Source organism: Alnus glutinosa, chromosome 7, assembly GCF_958979055.1.
Source record: "Alnus glutinosa chromosome 7, dhAlnGlut1.1, whole genome shotgun sequence".
In the NCBI taxonomy this organism is placed as follows: domain Eukaryota; kingdom Viridiplantae; phylum Streptophyta; class Magnoliopsida; order Fagales; family Betulaceae; genus Alnus; species Alnus glutinosa.
The window spans coordinates 19,448,207-19,472,860 of NC_084892.1; the positions used below are offsets into that span (position 1 = coordinate 19,448,207).

Here is a 24,654-nt window from a genome sequence, read left to right on the forward strand (position 1 = left end):
AAATAATATATTTAACCCTATTTTTCAATAACTTTTGTTCCTGTATTTAAATCTTGTCCTCTATAAATCAAAATTGTGATTCTGCCACCATTTAAAAGAGAGTCGTACTAAAAATGACACTATTCACCTCATTCCATTAGGGTTGTCCTACACTTTTTAGGGTTGGACAGTTTGCAACTGCCAATAAGAAAGGAAACCTTCCTTAAAGTCTTATAAACGGTTAACAAAGTTTTGCTGCTATTTTAGATTGTGTGATTGTGTCCCAGCAACATGTATGCCAATCATCTCGCCACGTGTTAACTTCAGAGACACTCTGTTTACTTGGCCGACGGACAGTTCAAACTTCGGACCCAACTCACACTCACGCTTATTCCATTCGTAGAAAGAAAGGACAAGGGCATTGTAGTCCAACGAAAGTTTCTAAATCTCGAAACTGCCCTTGGAGTTGAAATAGCACGGTTTCTTCAAATCTTTCTCTTTTATGCCTTTCTGTTTGGGGTATATTCTCCGGTTCGATACTCTACGTAACAGAAACCAGCACCTATATCTGTCGAGATTCTTCTCGGTTTCATTACTTTGAATTTCTCTCTAACAAGTCCCAGGTTAGGTATTCAATCCGTTTTTTGTTGGGTGTTCTTTCTTTTTTCTTTTCATTTGTGAAATTTTTATGTAATAAAAATTCAAATTCTTGTATTTCGTGCTTTCGTTTCTAGGGTGATTTTCACAGCTTCTGTGAATAACTTTGGCTATTTATGGATGGGTTTTGTTTCTGATATTTGTTGCGGTGTTTTGAAGCTACCGTTTTTAGGTGGTTAAATAGTTCAAGTTGTTAGCTTTATGACTTTAGTTTTTTTCCTTTGGCTATTGTTTTAGTTGAAATTTTCCGTTTTGACTAGTGGGTATGATTTATTTTGGTGGGCACTGATCAAATTTTATGTGATTCTCGATCTGGATTTTGAGAATTATTGCTTGATCCGTGTGTTTAGGTGGTAAATGCTATCAGTTTTGGTGAAACAGGAAGGGTGGAAATTTCCTACAATCGGAATACTCTGCTTTTCCAGAGGGATGTTAAAGTTTGCATTTGGAATTTATGGGGTGGAACTAGTATTAGTGTCTAAAATTTATTGTTTGCTGTGACAAAGAGAATAATAGAACTCATTGAGAGTAAGTTTTACTCCCACATTGATTAGATTTGAGGCGCATTTGCAATTTTGGGTTTTTTTTTTTTGGTAAAGCCTGATGAATCGTTGTTGTATAGCTTAAGGTTTATATGGAAGCTCAAGTTTTTGGACAATTTGCATTAGTTTAAATGGAGATTCATTTGGATTCAGATAATATAATGCCAAAATGTTCTGTAGGTTGTCTTTTCTTGTAAAAATAAAAGTAAGTGATGTCACTGGTCTAAATATATACATCAGATAGAGTTATGTTAGTATTGTGCTACATACTTCTTTTCGTAATGCTTCTATAAATTGTTTCTTTTGCTAAATATAACCTGTTTACCAATTTGTGTATATTGCTATCCATGTTCTGCTGTTCTTACATATCTAACATTTATGAGATTGGATTGAGAGCTAAAACTGAGTCATCTTTTACAGGCCATTTATATGTATTTCTTGCTTATTGTGGACTATAATGTTTATCCTTGTTATCAAGTTATTATCCAAGAGGTATACTGATGGAAGAATTCCAAATGCAGTTTATTGCTTAACATGTTTAATGGAGATTCCTATGCAATCATGAACTGTGATGGGGGTTTGTGAATGGCTGTTGCAATTGGTTTGTGTTTCCAATGAGGATGGTGATGAAGATGGTGGGTTAGGAGCTTGTTAATTCAATTATTCATTTACATGGACATCTTTTCAATGTTTTCATTGCTTTCACGATTTTCCGGGTAGGAAGATCAATTATGTCATGGACTGAACGGAATGAGCTTCTTCAAGGACCACAATAGTGACTTGGCGTGAAGTACAAAGTTATCTTGTTCTTGACAGTTTCTGGTGACAGCATATTTGTTTTTTAGTTGTGGCATTAAGGCTTGAAGATTTAATTTATGGAGGTGTCAGTCTCACCTCAAGGACAAAAGCAGAATTTGCAGACTCCTGGTCGCAAATCTTTGTCAAGTGGATCCCAAAAAGATCTGTGGCTTGTTGTGCAAGAAGGGTTGTTTGCCGATGTAGATTTGGCTTTGGCACTACTTAAGAAGAATGGAGGTAATATCAATGCGAGAAATGTATTTGGTCTGACTCCTCTTCATATTGCAACTTGGAGAAACCACATTCCCACTGTTAGAAGGCTTCTTGCAGCTGGTGCAGACCCAGATGCTAGGGTGTGTTAGTTTATGTCCCTTGATTTATTCGAATGTTTTTATCTTATAAATGGTTCCTTTCAAGTTGTTGCTTTCAGAATGTTTGTGATCTAGTTTTGAGATGCTGTGCTCATATTTCTGATGAGTTGTTTCTGCTGTAAATCGGATTGCATTAGTTTGAGTTTTGTCTCCTATTTCAGTTACCGAATTATACCTGGATGGAAACGGTATGCTGATTGCCCTTTTATTCCCTATCAATTTTGTCCTTACTCTTGTTTAGGCAGCCATGCTTGTAACGGATTGATGTCAATTTCCTTTATATTAGTTTGAGTTTTGCTTCCTATTTCAGTTGTTCAATTTTATCTGGATGGAAACAGTATGCTGATTGCCCTTTTATTCCACATCAATTTTGTCCTGCCTCTTGTTTAGGCAGTCATGCTTGTAATGAATTTACGTCAATGATTTCCTGTACATATAGGCCTTTGGTGGAATTAGAAGACATAAAAATATGACAATCTTAGAGATTAGCTTGATGAGAAACTATGTGGTATTATGAGTCTATCAAATTATTTTACTTGGCATTGAATTATAAATTAGTAGCGATAGTGGAATCTTTCATAGTGTCTATATGTTTCTCATGGAAGTTGGAACCGACAATTAGCTGATGTTGTATTTGCTTTCATTTTGAGATCATTGTTTCATATATTTCTGTGTCTATATCCTTCTAGATTCTAGATTCTGAGTCATACTGGAGAGTATTTGATTTGAATAATTCTGAAACCTGTGTTCCCTCTTTGCATGAACTCTCGGATTATTCATTTTAGGATGGAGAATCAGGATGGAGTAGCCTTCACAGGGCTCTACATTTTGGTCATCTTGTGGTGGCTAGTATCCTTCTTCAATCTGGTGCCTCTATTACGTTGGAGGACTCCAAAGGTCGAACTCCAGTTGATCTCATATCTGGGCCTGTGTTGCAGGCGGTTTGCAATGAACATAATTCAGGTATCCACTACTTTATTATGATATGTTCACTGGAGATCTTTTTGTTATTCTAAAAATGAACGTAATAATGCTTGGAAATAACTGAGATGTTATCCATGCCTTTAGTTGCTACAGAGGTGTATAGTTGGGGAAGTGGTGCAAACTATCAACTTGGAACTGGGAATGAACACATACAAAAATTACCACGCAAAGTTGACGCACTTCATGGTTCTTTAATCGTGTTGATTTCTGCTGCAAAGTTCCATAGTGTAGCAGTCAGTGCTCGAGGAGAGGTCTATACATGGGGATTTGGAAGGGGTGGCCGCCTTGGGCAACCTGATTTTGATATTCACAGGTATAATTACTAGTTATACTTCATTTGCATTCAAACAGTTGTTTTAAGTTTGATAATAATTCTGAAGTCAATTCTCCAAATTTCAGCCATATGATAATTTTGGTATACGCACTTCTACTGAACTTTGAACGATTGGCTATAACTTTTGTTTTAAATTATTTCATCATATTGTCAAAAACTGAATTCTGACATAATGGTATATATTTATATGATCACTGATTCACATTTGCATGTTTGTATACACAAAGCGAAATAAATGAGAATTGGTTTTGTGTGCTTGCGTAGTTTCGCTTTCAAGACACAGTTACAAATTGTTTAGGTACAAACAGAATGAAAGGCCACCTTTACGCTGAGGTTTAATGCACTATATAAACTAGAAATTTAATTTCTGTATATTTCACTTGTGAGAATGGAAAGTTTTCACTTGCAAAGTTTTTTCTCTTAGCTATTAAGGTTTTTTTGAAAAATCAATCAGATGTATATTATGATATTAGTGTATTCTTTACAGCGGTCAAGCTGCAGTTATCACACCCCGTCAGGTGACTTCTGGTTTAGGGTCCCGACGGGTGAGGGCAGTTGCAGCAGCTAAACATCACACTGTTGTTGCTACAGAGGGCGGGGAAGTGTTCACCTGGGGATCCAATAGAGGTAAATTATATGGGGAAGTTGGGTACATATGAATATAGAACTGGCTAAACAAATGATAATCATTGTCTATGTGAGACTTGCCTATCACTTCTGATTAGAACTGGCTAAACAAATGATAAAGATGTTTCTTCTTCTTGTTGACTTGTTTCCCCGACATTATTGATTCTTGAAGTATTTACTTTTTTCATATGATTTATGCAGAGGGTCAGCTTGGCTACACTTCTGTGGATACACAATCCACACCTCGCAGAGTGAGTTCTCTTAGGTCAAAAATTGTTGCTGTAGCTGCAGCAAACAAACACACTGCTGCAATTTCAGAGACTGGTGAAGTTTTCACATGGGGTTGCAATAGGGAGGGTCAGCTTGGTTATGGCACATCTAACTCAGCGTCAAACTACACACCAAGAGTGGTCGAATACTTGAAGGGAAAGGTTTTCACAGGGGTTGCGGCTGCTAAATATCACACAATTGTCTTAGGAGCTGATGGAGAGGTAACTGATAGCAGATTTATATTGTTATAAGAACTAGACTACTCAACCTAACTCAACAGATGCTTTGCCTCAACTACTTCAGCTTGATCATAAATAATTCTATTCCATTCAGCTTTACCCATATTAGTGTCCTACATTGTTGTTGTGTTGTTATTGTTTATGTTTGGTTGTGCAAATACTTTCCTGCTGTTTGCTCTAACTTTGGCCAAATCATACATTTATATCTGGGCAGGTATACACTTGGGGTCATCGACTTGTTACGCCTCGACGTGTAGTTATTGCTAGAAACTTAAAGAAAAGTGGGAGCACCACTTTGAAGTTCCATCGCATGGAACGGCTTCATGTGGTTGCTGTTGCTGCAGGGATGGTACATAGCGTGACTCTTACAGAGGATGGTTCACTATTTTATTGGGTCTCCTCTGATCCTGATCTTAGATGCCAGCAGGTTTTATTTGCTCAGCCTCTGTTGAATTTTTCCTACCCTTGCAAGTGAAACATGTTACTTACTTTTCATCTCTAATTTTTTTTTTTTTTTTTTTTTTTTTTTTTTTTTTTTTTTTTTTTTTTCCATTGTGTAGCTATTTTCGCTGTCTGGAAGAAATATAGCAAGCATTTCTGCAGGAAAGTATTGGACTGCTGCAGTTACAGCAACAGGTGATGTTTACATGTGGGATGGGAAGAAAGGTAAGGATAAGCCACCTATTGCAACCCAGTTACATGGTGTAAAGAGGGCTACCTCAGTTTCAGTTGGTGAAACACATCTATTGATTGTTGGTTCTCTGTATCATCCCGTCTATCCACCCAATGTGGCTAAGAGTCCTCAGAAGCTAAAGCCTAATGTCAGGGATGAGTCAGAGGAGTTTGACGAGGATTTTATTTTTGATGATATGGAGTCCAACAATCTGTTATCCACCATACAAAAAGATGATTTTGGGCGAAGACCCATTCCAAGCTTAAAAGGCCTCTGTGAGAAAGTGGCAGCAGAGTGTATAGTGGAGCCACGCAATGCTATACAACTGCTTGAAATTGCAGATTCACTTGGAGCAGATGATCTGAGAAAGCACTGTGAGGTATGCTCACACATGACCTGCTTAATTTGGGAGAATTTTTCCTAATTTTAAAGCTTCAAATGCACCTAACTTGTGTTCCTAGGTGTTTGTTGTGGACAAGTCAATTATGATTTTTTTCCTACTATGCCCATACACAGCAAACAGCCTCCCCTTCCCTAACGTCTGAAGTATTGGTCTGCAGGTTTTTTAATTTCATTTCCCTACTGCCATTTTGGACCTCATGGTCACCATTTATGGGAAGCCTCAATCAAATGTTTTGTTTGTTTTCGATCTTTCATTTGTTGTACTTTTATGACACAAGAATCTTCATAAGCAAAAAATTAGACAGCTCGGCTGGCATCTGCAGCTTTGTTTTGTTGGTATCAATTGGACACCTGACTAACCCCCACTAAAAAAAAAAAAAAATGTCACCTAGATACACGGCGCACCCACATAGGAGGATCTAAATGTACATTGTAGGCGGTAGGGCTAGGAAAGGCATTTGGGGGACAGCCTCTTCATCGATGCTATTTGCTGAATTGATTGTTGGGAACTGATAATCGGACTATTAGGACTGCTGGAGTTGTATTTTATTTAGTTTTCTAAGGCACCACCTGCCATACTTCTTTTCTCAGAAGATCGTTTAATACATGGAAAAAGATGTATCTTAAAGATCGTTTTAAAGATTGGCACTTGGTGCCTTTTTATATGGTGTACAGATTAAGCACTTTCTATAGACTTTATTTGGGGAAATAATTCTTTATCCAGATTAATGGTTGTAACTTACTTATCCAAGCTGTTTACTTGTTTGCAGGAGATTGCTATTCGCAACCTTGACTACATTTTTATGGTCTCATCACATGCTATTGCAACTGCCACACCAGACATTCTCGCTAACCTTGAAAACGTGTTGGACCGGAGATCATCTGAACCATGGAGTTACCGTCGGCTCCCAACTCCGACGGCCACTTTTCCTGCAATTATTAATAGTGAAGAGGATGATACTGAGAATGAGATTATAAGGACTCGTAACTATCACACAAAGAAAACCACCTTGAAAAGCAAAAATGACCAAAGATTAGACTCTTTTCTACAACCCAAAGATAATCCCAATGAAGGTGTCTGTAAAGAAGTTCGAGCTTTGAGGAAAAAGTTGCAGCAGATTGAGATGCTTGAAGCAAAGCAGTCTAGTGGGCATCATCTTGATGATCAACAAACTGCAAAGCTTCAAACCAAGTCTGCTCTTGAGAGCTCGCTTGCCGAGCTTGGTGTTCCAGTTACACCACTGGTTAAAGCATCATGTTCAGTTTCACCAGATGGAAAAGGCAACAAAAAGACTGAGGCGAGAAAACAGCGGAGAAAGAGCACACAGAGGGCATCACAAGTGGAGACTGCATCTGGTTTTTCTTGCACCAAAGTCATTCCAAACGCAACAAAGGATTTCTTGGGTGTTGGAATTTCTCAGGTTTCCAAGAATAAGGTTAGCTTTTTAACCATCATTACACTTCTTTGCTTTGAATATAGCTAATTGATTGCACCATTCTCCCAATTTTTGACTGATGAAAGACTTGGTGCTAGGTAATTATGGATTCACAAAATATCTTGTAAGGAGTCATTGGGAGCATTTTTTATGCAGCTGAAAGTTAATATTACTGTGTTTGTGGGCTTAAGTGGTAGGTTTGGTTGCTTATGGGTACGCATGCTTATGCATGCTTCATCCTATAGACAATGATTGTTTGAAAGAATTTTAATTTTTATATTTGTGTAGTGGTTTGAAATAGATTCTAGTGATGCTTCTGTTCAGACTGTTCAGAAAATCTTCTTCTGAAATTCATTCTGTTGCTTAGCCCTGGCATCTAATTGATAGAACATTTCAAATCAACCCTTGAAAGTCTGCAATTAGTATTTTTAAAGTGTCACCATTATGGTTCCTATTTGATTGTAGCCTAAATGATTTTTATGTCCTCTTATACTAAAGAGAAGTTCTTAGTTATATTTTCTACAAACTACTGAGGAGTCAGAAAAATAAAATAGATATTGCTTGAATATTTAAGTACAACTATTGAACTGTTTGATTTGTAACTTTTGATAGGAGGGAGGTGTCGTGTGTGAAGAAATTGTGGCGGGCCAAGCTGCTAAAGAGTCCACTTTTCGTGTTGAGGACAGTTTAGTCTTGCCAAAAGATAAGAAATTATTACCAACGTCATCCAAGAAGAAGAACAAGAAGGGAGGCCTTTCTATGTTCTTGAGTGGTGCTCTTGATGATACCCATAAAGACGTCGCTCCCCCTCCTCCAACACCCAAAACTGAGGGTCCTGCATGGGGCGGGGCTATAATTTCAAAGGGACGCACTTCTCTTCGTGAAATACAGGATGAGCAGAGCAAAATCAAGGTGAACCAACCAACCAGATGCAAAGATCAGGTGGAAGATCTGTCTGATGGTAGAAGTGATGGGAAAATCCTTTTGAGTTCATTTTTGAATTCCAAGCCAATACCTGTTGTGGTCTCGGCTTGCACTTCGCAAGCATCCGATGGAGAGAGAAGCACGCCTCCTTGGGTTGCTTCTGGGACACCTCCCCACCTTTCTCGGCCATCGCTTAGGGACATTCAGAAGCAGCAGGAGGTTTGTGAATTTAAACCCTCCCCCACTCCACAATCTCTCCCTCTTACTCAATTTTTTTTTTTTTTTTAAATATTGGGAATTTATAGAGTTGATCTGGACATGATTTTGAAAATGGGTGTGTATTACATTTTTATCTTAGAAATGCCTTGTCAGAAACATTCCTTTCTGCCTACTGTTTGCCCAATGACTGCCATAGGCTGCCCATGTAGTGTCCTGGAATTTCATGTGTGTGTGTCTGTGTTATCTTTTATTTTTTCCCAGGAAAGTTTGATTTTGTTTTGCTTTGTCTCAAACCAGGGGAAGCAACAGCAGATTCTCTCCCACAGCCCCAAAACAAGAATGACTGGATTTTCAGTTGCTTCTGGTCAGGGCTCACCATCAGATTCCCCTGGAATGAACCGCTGGTTCAAACCGGAGGTTGATACACCCTCATCCATTCGTTCGATTCAGATCGAGGAAAAGGCTATGAAAGACCTAAAGCGTTTTTACAGCAGCGTTAAGATTGTCAAGAACCAGTCTTGAGAGGGCCATGTTGTATTTGCTTTAGCAGGTAGCAGTCCGGGCTCTTCTTAATTTGTTGTTTTTGTTTTTTATTCCGTTCATTTAATTCTCTGCTGTAAAATTGACTGTACAGCTGATCGACCTGTACATTCAACTCTTTTGATTTATAGAGTAGTTCTCAATCTTCTTCTCACCTCTTTTTCTTTCACTTTTGTCACCTTTCCTTTCTCAAAGTCTGGTAAATCTTAGATTTTTGGTAAGTTCTTGTTTGATGCAAATTGTAAATTCTACCGGAGATGACTGCTTCTCTTGTAGATATATGTACTAATAATGCTGTACTCTTCACATAATCTCTTAGAGGGTCACAATTTGTTTTTTTTTTTCTTAGTCTTTTGATCGTTCTTGGCAATACATTGCTGAAAGTAGTTTGGAAATCTTGTATTTGTTTTTTGTAGTAGTAGTCGTTAGAATCTTTAATAAAATAAACATGTACTCTCCAGTTGAATTATTTGGATTTTTGGCTGCTTAGTTATTGACCAAAAAGAAAAAAAAAAGTTTGACCCAGGAAACGGTAAACTCATAATTCAAGTGGCGTCTCATCACAATGTATTTCTCTTATGGTTTTGTTTGCTTAAGCATTAGTCATTTTTTTTTTTTTTTTACTCACTTCCATTGCAACTTTCAGCTAAAGTAGAAAAATATTTTCCTATGGTAAATATTTTTTAACAGCACCAAATAAAGGAAAAATGTGAAATATTTTGTAAGGGTATGTTATACTTTACTTTCCCTTAAATTGCTATTTCAATTGTATTTATATCTTCAAATTAAGATTCAGTCCAAGTGACCTCTATGGTGAGGGAACTTATTGGGTGTCCCTGGAGAATCATCGTTAGAACATTTAGGTGACGAAACTCTGCTAAATTTTTTTTAGCACGTCACGTCAAGGTGACGGTGCTAGTAACGAAACTCTCTAGAGTCCACACGTCAGCACGTCTAGGTGACGCCAAAGGTGACGTTCCATTCTGGTTGATCTTCTTTCTTCAATACAACATTCGTAAGCATGGTCTGGCGATAGAATTGTAAATTACTCAAAAAGACTTAAAAGACTTTTTATACCGAAAGACTTATGTGTTGAAAAGTATTACAACCCAAGTTTTGATCGTCGTATGGGCCAATTTCAGAGACCGAACGCATGCGATAACATGCCAAGATCTAGAAGCTTGGATGAAAAGAGACTTAGGAGAAGAGAAAAAGGAACCGTGAATAGGGGAAGAAGAAATCATAGATGCCCCCAAAAGAAATAAGTATTTTCCAAAAAACGGTGGAGAATTACTTAAAATGAGGTTTTGGAGGTGAAAATAATGGATTTTGAGCTTGAAAATACACTCATTGAGCTCCCCGTGAACATGGTGCTTGCGCCGAAAAGAGATTTTTTAATAGAGGTCTTATTCGCGATTCTAACACTTGTAGCCCAAGTTACGTCTAAATCATTACAATGTGTGTTATTGCCCAAATCGATTAAGTATGGAAGAACGAGAGAGAGAGATAGGATGAAATAGATAGAAAAACAAAACACAAAGTTAAGAAGTTCCTGCAACTAGCTCGATCGACTGATGGTTGACATGTATTGCAATCAAGAATTTTTGTTGGAAATATGGAAGTCAGGTTGATTGACCCATGTGGCTAACCAACCAAGTCTGCACGTTGCGGCTGTGTCAAATTGATTTGACTTAGATGAGACTGATTTGACCCGTATTGAGTGCGAGTTATGATGGCTTGGTTGATCGAGGGTCAGGCCCAATCGATCGACACATGGCAACCGTAACGACCCCTGGGGTTTATTAATGGCAAATAACTCGCAGAGTGTCACTGTAACACTCTTACATAGAATATCGTTTGAGTGGTTTCTCTCCGCCATTAGAATGGTCTTGGGATAGATTTTACTAAGTGTTTTCCAAGCCCATTTTCTTAATTTCCACCCTAACCGTTGTCTCTTAAATATTTTTTAAAGCATTCTTAATCCTAATTTAGAACAGGGTATTACACATTTGTAACTAAATCTGTCTCCACCTGCAAACATATGCTCTTCCCTTAAAGTTTGTGCATGACCACCAACTTAAACCTGTTTTTCTTTTGGCTTCTCTCCTTGTACTCGAAAAAAGTGACTGAAATGATAATTAATTATGTTAATCAATGAAAACTTAATATGGTGATATCTATAGAAAATTGGCAGATGTATTTTGATTCAGTGGTTTAACAGTCCAATTCACAATCGTTGAGAGGTACGCTCACTTTATTCTGGCCAAATACTCTTGCTTTTTTAGCTTACTTTTATTCTCAAAGCTCATTACTAACTTAAGCATCGAAGTGAATCTTCTTTGGACCATTAGCGAATTACTTTGACCTCTCTCTGTTCTTCATCTTGCATGGATCATCGATCCGAAACTTGACGTACGACCAACAGACATCGATCTTCAGCATGAAGCATGAATATAGTAGGATTCTCATGGTTCATTTACTGTTGGCCTCGTTTTGACTTTAAAGTACCAAATAAAAAATAGAAAGAGAAGTTGTGCTCAAATTTTAGGCACCAAATTCAGTGTTGTCACTGTTTATCACATATTAATTTTAAGTTGACACAACTGAGAAATTGGTCTTGACACCACTCATACTAAGCAATGTGGGAAACAACTCGAGTTGTCGTATATACCAAGTAAATCATGCCCTAGTCTTTTGCATTCATAAGCGGTTACTTCTTGGACTTGTAAACAGATTTTACTAGTTCATATAACATTCTTTTTCACTATTAAACATCATTACTTTTCCTCACTTTCGCATCAAATTTGGCTTAATTAATTAGATGCGGTTAAAAAAAACTATAACAGTACTTATGTTGTAGTTTTTTAAGGGTTTAGATTTAATTTGAAGTGTTCCATGAGAAAGAAGAGAAAGTGAAATTAAATAACTCCGATTGGGATTTCTCAGGTGCATTATTCTCTCAATTTTAAATGAAATTAGTAGTATTCATTTTATAGTCATGATTTAATGTTGGTGCATCTGATTGTATACATAATTTCATATTATTTAAATTTTTTAAAAGATGTGCTCACATTGACTTTATATATGCACAAATTTTAAATATTGACTGTTGGTACAGTTTCCGGTATGGTGACGTGTCGCCTAAGGATTCGCTGCCTGACTTTTTACCGAACACTTCAACCCTGCAAAAAGGAACAAACAACTCGTCGGGGGTGCCGACCACGCCCACTCCGATGCCTAAGTCAGTCTAAAAGGTTTTCTGTATAGAATCCTTAATCTTAATCTCAAGAGCTTAGAGAATTCGTATCTTATACCTGGTGTGACGATCTTTATTTATAGGCCGGACCTTCTTGACATTGAGTTGGATTAGGAGTTTGAGGAGTCCTAGCCCGGTTTGAATTTTAATCATATCTTCTGGGAATTTGAGTAGGAGTGTTGAATCCGCAGTTGATTGCGTTTGTACTTCTTTAAATTCGATTCCATGTCAATAATCATCTTATCCCATAAATCATGGATCTGTAGTTTATCCCTGATCTCCTGGGATTCTATCCTTATCGAATTCTGAGACGGGTGTGGCGCATGGCACCTTCCTAGGAGACTGTAGCACATTTCAGCTGACCTCCGAGGTGATGACATCCGAGACGTTTCTACTCTTACCTGGAGATCTCGGGATATATCCGCATCATAACAGGGTTGTGTAAGTCCGAGATGTTTATACTCCGAGATGTTGACTCATCCAATGAATATCATCCCGAGGAGATACCGCACCGACTCGATATCATACCGAGGTGTTATTACTCCGAGGCACAAATATCCGAGATATGTTTACTCCATCTTAGCTGGGAGATCTCGGGATATTTTACACACCGTAACCTGGAATTTTAAGACCGAGACATCGTCATATCTCCGAGATGTCTTCGGACCTAAACGTCCTTCCCTTTACTGGATAGAACCATGCGGAACAAGTAGCCGAGACATAACTCCGAGATGTCATTGGATCCACGTGTCTCTAGGGTTGATTTTATCCCTAACAGTTACCCCCCTAATTCTCTAATTTCAGAAATAAACGGAAATAAGAGAATTACTTTCCAGCTGCCAGTCTGTATCTGATGTTTGCGCAGGGCGCGTCTTTTCAACAGTTCAAATTTTGAATTTGACCGCTTCTTTTCCCAACGTCGACGTCATCTCTGCACAGCCGCCTTTTTGTCATCATTAAATGGTATCGTCGAGGCAGCGTATTTAATGCTGAATTTACGGAAGGCGCGCCTTTTCCTCTTCGGAAATTTTGAATCGACAGCGCCCTTTGGCATTTCGGACACGTGGTAGTGGAGGCGTTTAAAGTTGGGATATTGTACTGTTCACTCACTGATATTTCTTTTTCTCGATACTCCATTGTCGTCTTCCTCCCCAAACTTTTCCTTTCTCTGTATTTTTCTGTTTCTGCCTTTCTTCTTTCTTCCATGGCTCCCAAGAAAGCTGTCTCAGCCTCGTCTCGGGTTCGGACAAAGAGACCCGACGGCTCTGTGGATCTTTCTCCTTTGGAGAGCAGGGTCGATTCCATCATCTTCGCGAAGCATGAGGGTGTCCTTCGCTCGAACTATGAAATTTCTCCAACTGTGAAGATGTTCTATCAGGCGCCTGGAGCTCGGTTCATTAATGGCGGCGATATTACCCTTTATGAGAGGATGTTTCTTGCTGGGCTTCGATTACCGTTTCCGGAGATTGCTCGAGACTTCGTTCTTTTCCTGATGATCGCGCCCAGTCAGATAATGCCAAATGCTTGGCGGTACCTGTTCGCCTCTTACATCCTATGGAGGCTTGTGTTGAAGAAGGAGATGAACATCCTGCAATTCTTCCACATCTATAGGCCGAGGCAGACTGCAGAGGGAATGATTGAACTCTGCAGCCGTCACCCGCCTGTTTTCATCAAGCTCAAGAGTGGGCTGACGAACAACAAGTTCTGGGAGATGCAGTTTTTCAGAGTTTCCGGGGAGTGGGAATGCCCCGAAGGTACTCTCCTTCCTGAAGATCGTATGATGCCTCGGACTTGGCAGTTGTTGCGACCTGACCGAAGTGACCCCCCTTCGCTCACTGTATCCGAACTGGAGGATGTTAAGGAGATAAGTGGGTGGTCCGCTGCCAGAGTCAAGGCCGACAAGTTTGAAGAAGTCGATTTTGACAATCTCGTCACCGAGGAGAATATGAGGCAGTTTCTCGGATATGACATTCCGAGAGACAAACAGTTAATCACCAAGAGGGGAGCTGTCAAGAAGAGGAATGAAGCCCCTCCATCCCCGAGACCTATGACTAAGAAGAGGTCACCTGAGGAAGTTCTCGGGGATGTTCCTGCACAAAAGAAACAGAAGATTCCTTTGGCCGCCTCGGGTGCGAGGAGAACTCCTCCTTCGGCTCCATCACCTAGGGTAAGCGTTGAAGAGGGGTCTGCCAGCTTTCGGGGTTTCATTCCCGAGGCTAGTCCTGCTCCTTCCTTTGTTTCACGGGATGAGTCTGGCTCCGAGGCTTCGTTCCATGGTGAACAATGTGCGGTACCTGAGAGGTCTGGAGAAGGAGAAGGAAATGTACCTGAGGCCCGAGATGTCCCAGTTGCGCGTAGGGTAAAGCATCCGGCCAGGAAACGGAAGCTTACAGGCCAGGACCGAATGGCTCAAAGACTTGCGGACGCCAGGCGATTGTGGGGTAAAGCGGTTATAATACCTTCCGACAAAGAGGAAGTGCGTCAAGAGCCTGTCGCTTCAAGTGGTGACTTTCTCGAAGAGATGGATGAAGAAGTCGGCACCCCCCTAGACGAGCCTTTGGCTGAAGAGTCTGAAGTAGAAGGTACTCCCCGAACTCCTTCTTCGGAACGTCCAGAAACACCACCACCCCCTGAAGAAAATCGTGAAACGGGGTACTCCACCCCCCGAGTTTCATGTTCTGCGCCTATACAAACCGAGACTCCTACTGGACTGTCCGAGGCTGAGGACGTTGAAGAGCCTTGCCCCTCTCGGGAAGTGATTGATCAGGGGGTGCCGGGATCTGCTCCTGGAACTCAAAGTCCCGATCAACCCGAAACAACTCCCCATGTTGGAGTGGCTGAGGAGTCTCGGATCGAATCCGAGAACGTTACTCCTGAAGCTGGCGTGCTCCCCGAGACTTCTACTAGGAGCGAGTCTCGTGCTGAGGCCAGCCCAAGCACCGGGGCTGTACCTCAAGTGGGTCCTAGCTCTTCCTCCAGGGTCTCGGCCGGCTTCGAGATTTTGGGCAGGGGTCTTCTGGGTCATCCGATGGAGGCCATAAAGAACTTAATCCCCGAGGGATATCTGGGGAATGCAGGGGCGTCTTCTCCCGAGAAGATCGCCCAAGGCATTCTCATCTCTCATTATCAGGTAAGTTTCTGGAGCTAGGACTTTTTATTCTGTTTGCATCCCGATTCTGACTTTGCTTACTTTTTTCTTGACAGCTTCTTGTGAAGATGACTGCCCTCTGGCAGAAGTGCGAAAATTGTCCTGCGTCTCCGCCCACTCCTTCCCCCGAAGTTCAAGCCCGCATCTCGGGTTTAGAGGATGAAGTTGCGGCGCTGAAGTCTCTTCTTCAGTCCAAGGACGAGGAACTCGCGTCCCGGGAATCAATTATATCCGAGATGCGTTCTGCTAACGCTCGTTTGAGTAACGAAGTGGCGGAGGCCAACGGTCGATACGCTCGCTCTATTGAAAGTCTTTCTTCCGAGCTGGATCGTGCGGACCAATTGTCTATCCGTTTGTCGGCTGTGCAGAATGAATGCTCCGAGGCGTGCAAGAATGCGTTGAGTGCCGAGGCTGAAAAGGACAAACTCAAAGATGAGGTTGAAAGACTTACAGCCGAGAGGGATAAAGCTCTCAAGGCGCAGGATCACTCGGAGAGTCTCTTGATTCGTCTCAGGGCTAGATATGACGCCGATCGGGCAAAGCTTAAACGTTATCAGAAGCAGTTGAGCTATGCGCCTTATCTTCGGGATCAGAGTTGGGGTCGGGGTTGTCATTGGGGTTTCGAAAATTTTCGAACTTTGGTGACAAATCCTCAATATAAATTTGATCCCGAGACGGTTGATCCGATGTTGGTGGGTTTTCCAGAAGAAGCCATTGATGAGATGGAGGAGTTTGGTAAGGACTTCATGCCCGACGTTCCGAATTGGGGTCTTGACGCGCCAGTTCCCGAAGAAGACCCTCTTGACGATCCTGCTAGCTAGAAGCTGTTTTCTTGAATTTTTATCTTCTCTTTTCTTTACCTGTACATTTTTCTTTGTATAAAACTTAGAATATGATATCTTTTGAATGAAATTTCTACCTTCTGCTTAGGCATTTTCTTTTCTGTTTTCGGTGTCGGATAAACCGAAAAACCTTTTCTGCTCTCGGTGTTTGACAGACTTTCCTGCTTACCTTAATGAGTTACCCCCCACAACCTTAGTCTGCGACCGCAGGCTAAGTCGTTTGAGGTGGGTAGTTAGATTGTTGAGCTTTACCTTTCTTTTAATTTCTTTATCTTTGAAGGCTTCAATCTTTCAACATTTGGAGACCTCTAACCGAGAGGTTTTCTTGTCTTAGTGTTCTTTTCATGACCACTTCGGGTTGTCTAAGGAAAGGACGTGGGCAGATTCTTTCCTGGATGCTCTTGTCCTTCCGAAAACCTGCAATCCTGCATTGATAGCCTTTATTGGACTGGCATTGATAGCCTTTATTGGACTGACCTTTAGGTTTTTCTTGCTCTCGGTTTTGGAAAGACCGAGAGACTTTTCCTGTTCTTGGTCTCGAACAAACTGAGAGACTTGTCCTGCTCTTAGTGTTGAATGACCAAGAGACTTTTCTTGCTCTCAATTTTGGACAAACCGAGAGACTTTTTCTGCTCTCGGTTTTGGACAAACCGAGAGACTTTTCCTGCTCTCGGTTTTGACAAACCGAGAGGCTTTTCCTGCTCTCGGTTTTGAGTGACCGAGAGACTTTTCCTGCTCTCGGTTTTGAGTGACCGAGAGACTTTTCCTGCTCTTGGTGTTGAATGACCAAGAGACTTTTCTTGCTCTCGGTGCTGAGTGACCGAGAGACTTTTCCTGCTCTTGGTGTTGAATGACCAAGAGACTTTTCTTGCTCTCGGTGCTGAGTGACCGAGAGACTTTTCCTGCTCTTGGTTTTGAGTGACCGAGAGACTTTTCCTGCTCTTGGTGTTGAATGACCAAGAGACTTTTCTTGCTCTCGGTTTTGGACAAACCGAGAGGCTTTTCCTGCTCTCGGTTTTGAGTGACCGAGAGACTTTTCTTGCTCTCGGTGCTGAGTGACCGAGAGACTTTTCTTGCTCTCGGTTTTGGACAAACCGAGAGGCTTTTCCTGCTCTCGGTTTTGAGTGACCGAGAGACTTTTCTTGCTCTCGGTGCTGAGTGACCGAGAGACTTTTCCTAAGTATATAGATCGGATTGATTCTTGGATTTCTGTGATTGTCAGTAGATACTGGAGATAGACATTCTTTATTGAATATGAAATTGTTTGTAAAAAACTGAAAAGAGAGAACAATTAACTACATGAAATATTTTTTTAGGTGCTCGGCATTCCATGATCTTGGAAGTATCTTTCCGGTCTCGGTCATCAAGCGATAAGCTCCCTTCTGATGGCATCCTATTACCTTGTAGGGGCCTTCCCATCCGGGTCCCATTTTGCCTTCCGTTGGATCTTTCGTCATCAAGCTCACCTTCCTGAGTACCCAATCTCCGATTTGGAACTTTCTGGGCACCACCTGTTTGTTAAAGTACCGAGCCGTTCGATTCTGATATGCCGCCCATGTGACATGAGCGTCGTCTCTTTTCTCCTGCAACAGGTCCAGGTGTATCTTAGCATTCTCGTCGTTGAGTCCTGGATTGTAGTGAGCCACCCGGAAGCTTGGAGATCCTACTTCCACAGGAATCACCGCCTCGGTTCCATATGTAAGTGAGAATGGTGTCTCGCCCGTTGGAGTTCTTCTGGTGGTTCGGTACGACCACAGCACTTCTGGAACGTAATCAACCCATGCTCCTTTCTTTTTATCAAGCTTTTTCTTCAGGATCTTTACCAAGGTCTTGTTTGTCGCCTCTACTTGACCATTCGCCTTTGGGTATTGTACCGAAGCATAATGGTTTCGGATACGGAGCTCCGAACACCACTTCCGAAACGGTTCACAGTCAAACTGCTTCCCATTATCTGTGACGAAAGCATGTGGAATCCCGAACCGGCACACCACTGACTTCCAGAGGAAGGTTATGGCATTCGCAGTGGTTATAGCTGCTAATGCCTCTGCTTCCGCCCATTTAGTAAAGTAGTCTACAGCTACAATCAAGAACTTCCGTCCGCCTTTTCCTACCGGCATCGGACCAACTATATCCACCCCCCATTTTGCAAATGGCCATGGAGAAGTGAGGGGGATGAGCTTCTCGGGACTTGCTTTCATGATTCTTGCGAATCTCTGGCATTTATCACAGGCTTTGACAAGAAGAGCGGAGTCTTTTTTGATCGTGGGCCAATAGTAACCCGCTCGGATGGTTTTTTGCGCCAGCATCCTTCCTCCTGAGTGGTCTCCGCACACTCCTTCATGAATTTCCCTGAGGACATAATTCGACTCGGCCTTGGAGAGGCATTTGAGAAGGGGTTCGGAATATCCCCTTTTGTACAGTGTCTCCCCGAGAAGGCAAAATCGTGCTGCTTGTATCTTCACCCTCCGAGCTGCAACCTTATCTTCAGGCAACAACCCATGTCTAAGGAACTGGATAATGTCCCTAGCCCACTCTGGCTCCTCCGGTGCTGAGTCTACTTCCATAACCTTGGTCCTCGGACCTATTGAAGGCTCGGTCAGAACAATAATTTGCCTTCTTGATGCTTCCATCTCTTCCTCTGTTCCCGACGCGATTTTTGAGAATTCATCAGCTCGAATGTTTTCCTCCCGAGGTATTTTTGTGATGACAAACCTTTCAAAATAGGAATGGAATCTCCGTACTTCTTCCAAATACCTGGCCATTCTATCTTCTTGTGCTTCGAATTGCCCTTGGACTTGGCCCACGACCACCTGAGAGTCACTCCGGATTTCGACATTGGTTGCCCCCATCTCTCGGGATAATGCCAAACCTGCTATCACCGCTTCGTACTCAGCTTCATTGTTTGTTGTAACGAAGTCCAGTTTCACAGCAAAACCGAACTCTTGCCCTTCGGGATTCCTGAGGAGGACTCCTACTCCGCTTCTGCTCTGTGTAGAGGAGCCATCTACAAACACAACCCAGGTTGACTCCCTAGGAAGTTCTTCTGCTTCAGGAATGTTACAGAATTCTACCAGGAAATCTGCTAGAGCCTGTCCTTTAATAGCCGTCCGAGGATGAAACTCGATATCAAATTGTCCGAGTTCCACCGCCCAGTTGACTAATCTTCCCGAGAGGTCAGGCTTTTGCAACACTTTCTTCATTGGATACTCGGTTAAAACTCGGATAGCGTGAGCTTGAAAATATGGCCTCAATCTTCTGGCTGAAATGATTAAAGCGAACGCCAACTTCTCGATCCGAGGGTATCTCCCCTCCGCACCATGAAGTGCTTTGCTTGTAAAGTAGACCGGTTTCTGAACCCCTGAATCTTCTCGGACTAACACCGAGCTTACTGCTGAGGGAGAGACTGCCAGATAGAGATAAAGAATCTCCCCTTCGGTTAGGCAGCTCAACAGTGGTGGATTGGCCAGATATTCCTTCAATTTTTCGAAAGCTTCTTCACAATCCTCACTCCATATAAATGCTTTTCGTAAAATTTTAAAGAAGGGAAGGCACTTATCTGTCGACCGTGATATGAAACGGTTCAAGGCCGCAATTCTCCCTGTCAGTCGTTGAAGTTGTTTTGTTGTTCTCGGGGCCTCCATCTCGAGGACAGCTCTGACCTTCTCTGGATTAGCTTCAATGCCCCTTTGTGATACCATAAACCCCAGGAACTTGCCTGAAGAAACTCCGAAAGCGCACTTTGCAGGGTTGAGCTTCATGTTGTATTTTCTTAGAGTCCGAAAAGTTTCTCGGAGGTCTTCTATGTGTTTGTTTGCCCGAACACTCTTAACCAGTATGTCATCTACGTATGCCTCAACGTTTCGGCCAATTTGACTTTGAAACATCCGGTTCACCAGTCGTTGATATGTGGCTCCAGCATTCTTCAATCCGAAGGGCATCATCTTATAGCAGTAAAGTCCTCGGTCTGTGATGAAAGCAGTTTTCTCCTGGTCTGTTTCTTCCATGCAGATCTGATTGTACCCCGAGAAGGCATCCATGAAGCTCAAGAGCTCATGCCCGGCCGTCGAATCCACCAATAAATCAATCCGAGGCAGGGGAAAGCTATCCTTCGGACATGCTTTATTCAGGTCGGTGAAGTCTACACACATCCTCCACTTCCCGTTGGACTTCTTTACCAGCACTACATTGGCCAGCCATTCGGGATAATCTACCTCTCGGATGAATCCAGCTTTCAGCAACTTCTCTACTTCTTCAGCAACTGCCGTGTTTCGTTCGGCGGCAAAAGCTCTTCTTCTCTGCTTCACAGGGCGATAATTTGGGTCCACATTCAGCTTATGGACTATAACCGAGGGATCAATCCCCGGCATGTCTTCATGGCTCCAGGCAAATACATCTTTGTTGCGCCTCAAGAACGCCACCAGATCTTCCTTCAGGGGTTGAGGGAGTTGTGAGCCTATATGAATTTTGTTTCCCGAGTCGCCTATCTCGAACTCCTCCAAGGCTTCCACAGGCTCCCCCAACGGTGATTGCTATTTTCCATCCTCCTTAGTTCTCTCCCCCCGACCGTGCTGCCTCGGGGTATCTTTCAAGGACAGATTGTAGCATCTCCTAGCCTCCTTCTGGTCTCCTTTTACCTCTCCAACTCCTTCTTCTGTTGGAAACTTCATGCTGAGATGTGGTGTTGAAGTCACCGCTTTGAAATCGTTGAGAGCCGTACGTCCTATAATTGCATTGTAGGCCGAGACCTTATCAACTATTAGGAATTTCACCATAATGACTTTTTGCCTTGGATAAGTCCCGGCTGTCACAGGTAAATCGATAGAACCGAGAGGCAACACCTTCTCTCCGGCAAAACCCTGTAGCTGGCACGAGACCGGAACCAACTTTTCCAATGGAACACCCATGTGATCGAAAGCTGATTTAAACAGAATATCAGCCGAGCTCCCAGTGTCAATGAGGATCCGCCGGGTCTGATAGTTTGCTATGGTCAAGGTGACCACGAGGGCGTCTGTGTGCGGAAGCGAGACTCCAGCATAATCATCATCAGAAAACCCTATAACCAGAGGGTTATACTTCCGAGATTTTGGGGGCCTCTGGACCGAGTAAACTTCGAAATCATCGAGCTGCCTGGCGTATGCTTTCCGAGCTGAGTTGGACTCGCCTCCTCCTCCGAATCCTCCCGAGATGGTGTGGATGATAGGGATATTGCCCTGCTGTGCCCCCCGAGGCCTGCTTCTACTTCTCTCCCTTCTTTCATCCCTCCGAGGCCGAGGTGCTGGCTCTCGGCTTCTTTCTCTTCTTTCATCTTGTCTCGGTTGATAGTTTCTTCTATTATCCCGATCTTCTTCCCTCCTAGGCCTCGGATAGTGATCTCGCTCCTGTTGATTCCTCTCATTGGCGAGGAATCGGACTAGCTTCCCATTCTCAATGAATTTCTCGATCAACTGCCTCAATGAAACACACTGCTCGGTCAGATGACCGTGTGAATCGTGGAAGGCGCAGTACTTGTGAGCCAAGTATGGAGGGGGATTTCCTTGAATGGGTCTCGGTTTCTGGTAATTCGGATCTTTCTTGAGTTCCATGAGCACCTCGGTGATGGAGGTGTTCAACGGTGTCCACTTATAATCTCCGAAATTTTTCTTCACCTTCTTATATTCTGCGGGACCAGCATCCTGTACTGGCTCAGGATTCTTCTTTTTCTTAGGCTTCTCAGTGGACGGCTGCTGTTGTTGCTGGGAATTACTGAGGAGAGCTCGGAGCGTTTCTTCCTGGTTGATGTACCTGTCCATCTTCACCATAAAGGTTTGAAGATCTTTCGGCGGTTTCAACGCCAATTCCGCCATCAGAGGTCCATCTTTTTTCAAGCCTTGAAAAATTGCACCGTAAATGAAGTCGTCTGGTGCACTCTCTGTGTTCAGCTTCTCCTGGTTGAACCTCCACAGATAGTCTTTTAGAGACTCATTTGGTCCCTGCTGCACAGAGAGTAAGTACCCTCGGGGTTTCCTTCTAGCTCTCCCGGATACGAACTGGGCCAGGAATTTTCGTCCAAGGGTGTCGAAGCAATCAATCGACCTTGGTGCGAGATTCCTGAGCCAGTCTCGGGCTTTTCCTGACAGGGTGAGAGGAAAAGCTCGGCATGCCACAGCATCTGGTGTCTTGTGCAGGGAGACATGGGACCTGAAATTGTCCAGATGCTCCACTGGATCTTCGCTGCCAGAGAAGACAGGAATGTCAGGTACCTTGAATCTTCCGGGTAAGTCGCAGTTGGACACTTCTTCGGTGAATATGGATTCCTTGTGCTGGAAGAGGTTGTCAACAAGGGACTCCTTCCCATCACGCCTCTGGTCAATCGTCTTTGACAGCATATCATATTTCGCGCCCAGATCCTGGACCATCTTCTGCAACCTCCTTTCTGCCTCCGTGGGTGGAACCGGATTGATGGGCTCTCCACGATTCTCGTTCCGCCCGGCTCTCTCTTCATGGTTCTCGTTCTGCCCGTCATGATTCTCGTTCCGCCCGTTTCTCTCTCCTGAACCTTCGTGGTTTGTCCCATCGGCTACATCATGATTGGGCGGCGGAGTTCGTGCGGCTAGGAGCACAGCGTTCTGAGCCAACAAATCCTCCACATTCTTCTGCGCCTGGGCTAACTGTTGACTCAGTTGGGTTATTCGAGCCTCTGGATCCGCAGATTCTGCTTCTCCACGAGCATCGTCTCGGCTGGTTGGCGGCACTTCGTTTAAGATCGATTTGGAACGTCTCGTCGTCACCATTGCGGATTTGTTTTTCGTAAGAACAATTGATCGTTCCCACAGACGGCGCCAAACTGTTGGTACAGTTTCCGGTATGGTGACGTGTCGCCTAAGGATTCGCTGCCTGACTTTTTACCGAACACTTCAACCCTGCAAAAAGGAACAAACAACTCGTCGGGGGTGCCGACCACGCCCACTCCGATGCCTAAGTCAGTCTAAAAGGTTTTCTGTATAGAATCCTTAATCTTAATCTCAAGAGCTTAGAGAATTCGTATCTTATACCTGGTGTGACGATCTTTATTTATAGGCCGGACCTTCTTGACATTGAGTTGGATTAGGAGTTTGAGGAGTCCTAGCCCGGTTTGAATTTTAATCATATCTTCTGGGAATTTGAGTAGGAGTGTTGAATCCGCAGTTGATTGCGTTTGTACTTCTTTAAATTCGATTCCATGTCAATAATCATCTTATCCCATAAATCATGGATCTGTAGTTTATCCCTGATCTCCTGGGATTCTATCCTTATCGAATTCTGAGACGGGTGTGGCGCATGGCACCTTCCTAGGAGACTGTAGCACATTTCAGCTGACCTCCGAGGTGATGACATCCGAGACGTTTCTACTCTTACCTGGAGATCTCGGGATATATCCGCATCATAACAGGGTTGTGTAAGTCCGAGATGTTTATACTCCGAGATGTTGACTCATCCAATGAATATCATCCCGAGGAGATACCGCACCGACTCGATATCATACCGAGGTGTTATTACTCCGAGGCACAAATATCCGAGATATGTTTACTCCATCTTAGCTGGGAGATCTCGGGATATTTTACACACCGTAACCTGGAATTTTAAGACCGAGACATCGTCATATCTCCGAGATGTCTTCGGACCTAAACGTCCTTCCCTTTACTGGATAGAACCATGCGGAACAAGTAGCCGAGACATAACTCCGAGATGTCATTGGATCCACGTGTCTCTAGGGTTGATTTTATCCCTAACATTGACTATAAAATGTATACTATCAATTTTATTTGAAAGGAAAATTACAATTTAGCCCCCCAAACTGCCAGCCGTTTTGTCAATATATGCCTATAATACCCTTGTCACATGTCATTTTTCAATTAAAAAATAAAAAAAATAAAAAAAATTTAAAAAAATTAAAAAAATTATTTTTGTTTCTTTTATTTTTTTTTTTAAAAAAAATGAAAATGGGTGTTAGGGGGGAGGGGTTTAAGAGTTTTTTCGTTTTTTTTTTTTTTAAAAATTATTATTTTTATTATTTTTTAAATGAAAAATGACACATGGCAGGAGAATTATATGCATATTTCGATAAAATGGACAATTTTGAAATGTTTTGATAGTTTGGGGGCTAAAGCCTAAGCATTGATAGTTTGTTGGACTACTTGCAAAATGACTGATCGTTTAGGAAGCTAAACTACTGTAATTTTCCCTTATTTTAAATGGTTTGGATTGGGACTGAGCATGGGGCGAGGGGAGGCGGGGATGTCCATTTTTTGGCCTCGCCCCCAGGGGTGCGGGTTCCCTCCGCTAAAATCCCCCTGCATCCGTGCGGGGCGGGGGTGGTGCGGGGAGGGGTGGTGCAGGGCGGATTGTGTGGGTATCCCCAATTCAGGCTAAAACATGAGAAAAATCAAACCAAAGC

The 24,654-nt window shown here is 42.6% G+C and overlaps 1 protein-coding gene across 3 annotated transcripts; it reads left to right on the forward strand.

The window, feature by feature from the left end:
- Positions 1 to 470: 470 nt before the first annotated feature.
- On the forward strand, positions 471 to 9,149 carry LOC133872535 (uncharacterized). 3 transcript variants are annotated; one of them, XM_062310064.1, is made up of 12 exons: positions 471 to 602; positions 1,700 to 1,813; positions 1,903 to 2,329; positions 3,133 to 3,310; positions 3,416 to 3,644; positions 4,153 to 4,292; positions 4,494 to 4,783; positions 5,016 to 5,228; positions 5,362 to 5,853; positions 6,647 to 7,312; positions 7,925 to 8,455; positions 8,753 to 9,149. In XM_062310064.1, the coding sequence occupies exons 3-12, from the start codon at positions 2,054 to 2,056 to the stop codon at positions 8,975 to 8,977; spliced, it is 3,240 nt and encodes a 1,079-aa protein (XP_062166048.1). In that variant the 5' UTR covers positions 471 to 602; positions 1,700 to 1,813; positions 1,903 to 2,053; the 3' UTR covers positions 8,978 to 9,149. The 3 variants fall into 3 exon arrangements, with proteins under 3 accessions (XP_062166048.1, XP_062166047.1, XP_062166049.1); XM_062310065.1 differs by having other exon boundaries at positions 484 to 607; XM_062310063.1 differs by having other exon boundaries at positions 1,700 to 2,329.
- The last annotated feature ends 15,505 nt before the right edge of the window (positions 9,150 to 24,654 follow it).

Bases quoted from the DNA above. Each gene is read 5' to 3' on its own strand.
- LOC133872535 (XM_062310063.1), top strand. From the start codon at position 2,054: ATGGAGGTGTCAGTCTCACCTCAAGGACAAAAGCAGAATTTGCAGACT. The intron at 3,645-4,152 runs GTATAATTACTA...TATTCTTTACAG, and splicing joins CCTGATTTTGATATTCACAG to CGGTCAAGCTGCAGTTATCA. The intron at 4,293-4,493 runs GTAAATTATATG...TGATTTATGCAG, and splicing joins CACCTGGGGATCCAATAGAG to AGGGTCAGCTTGGCTACACT.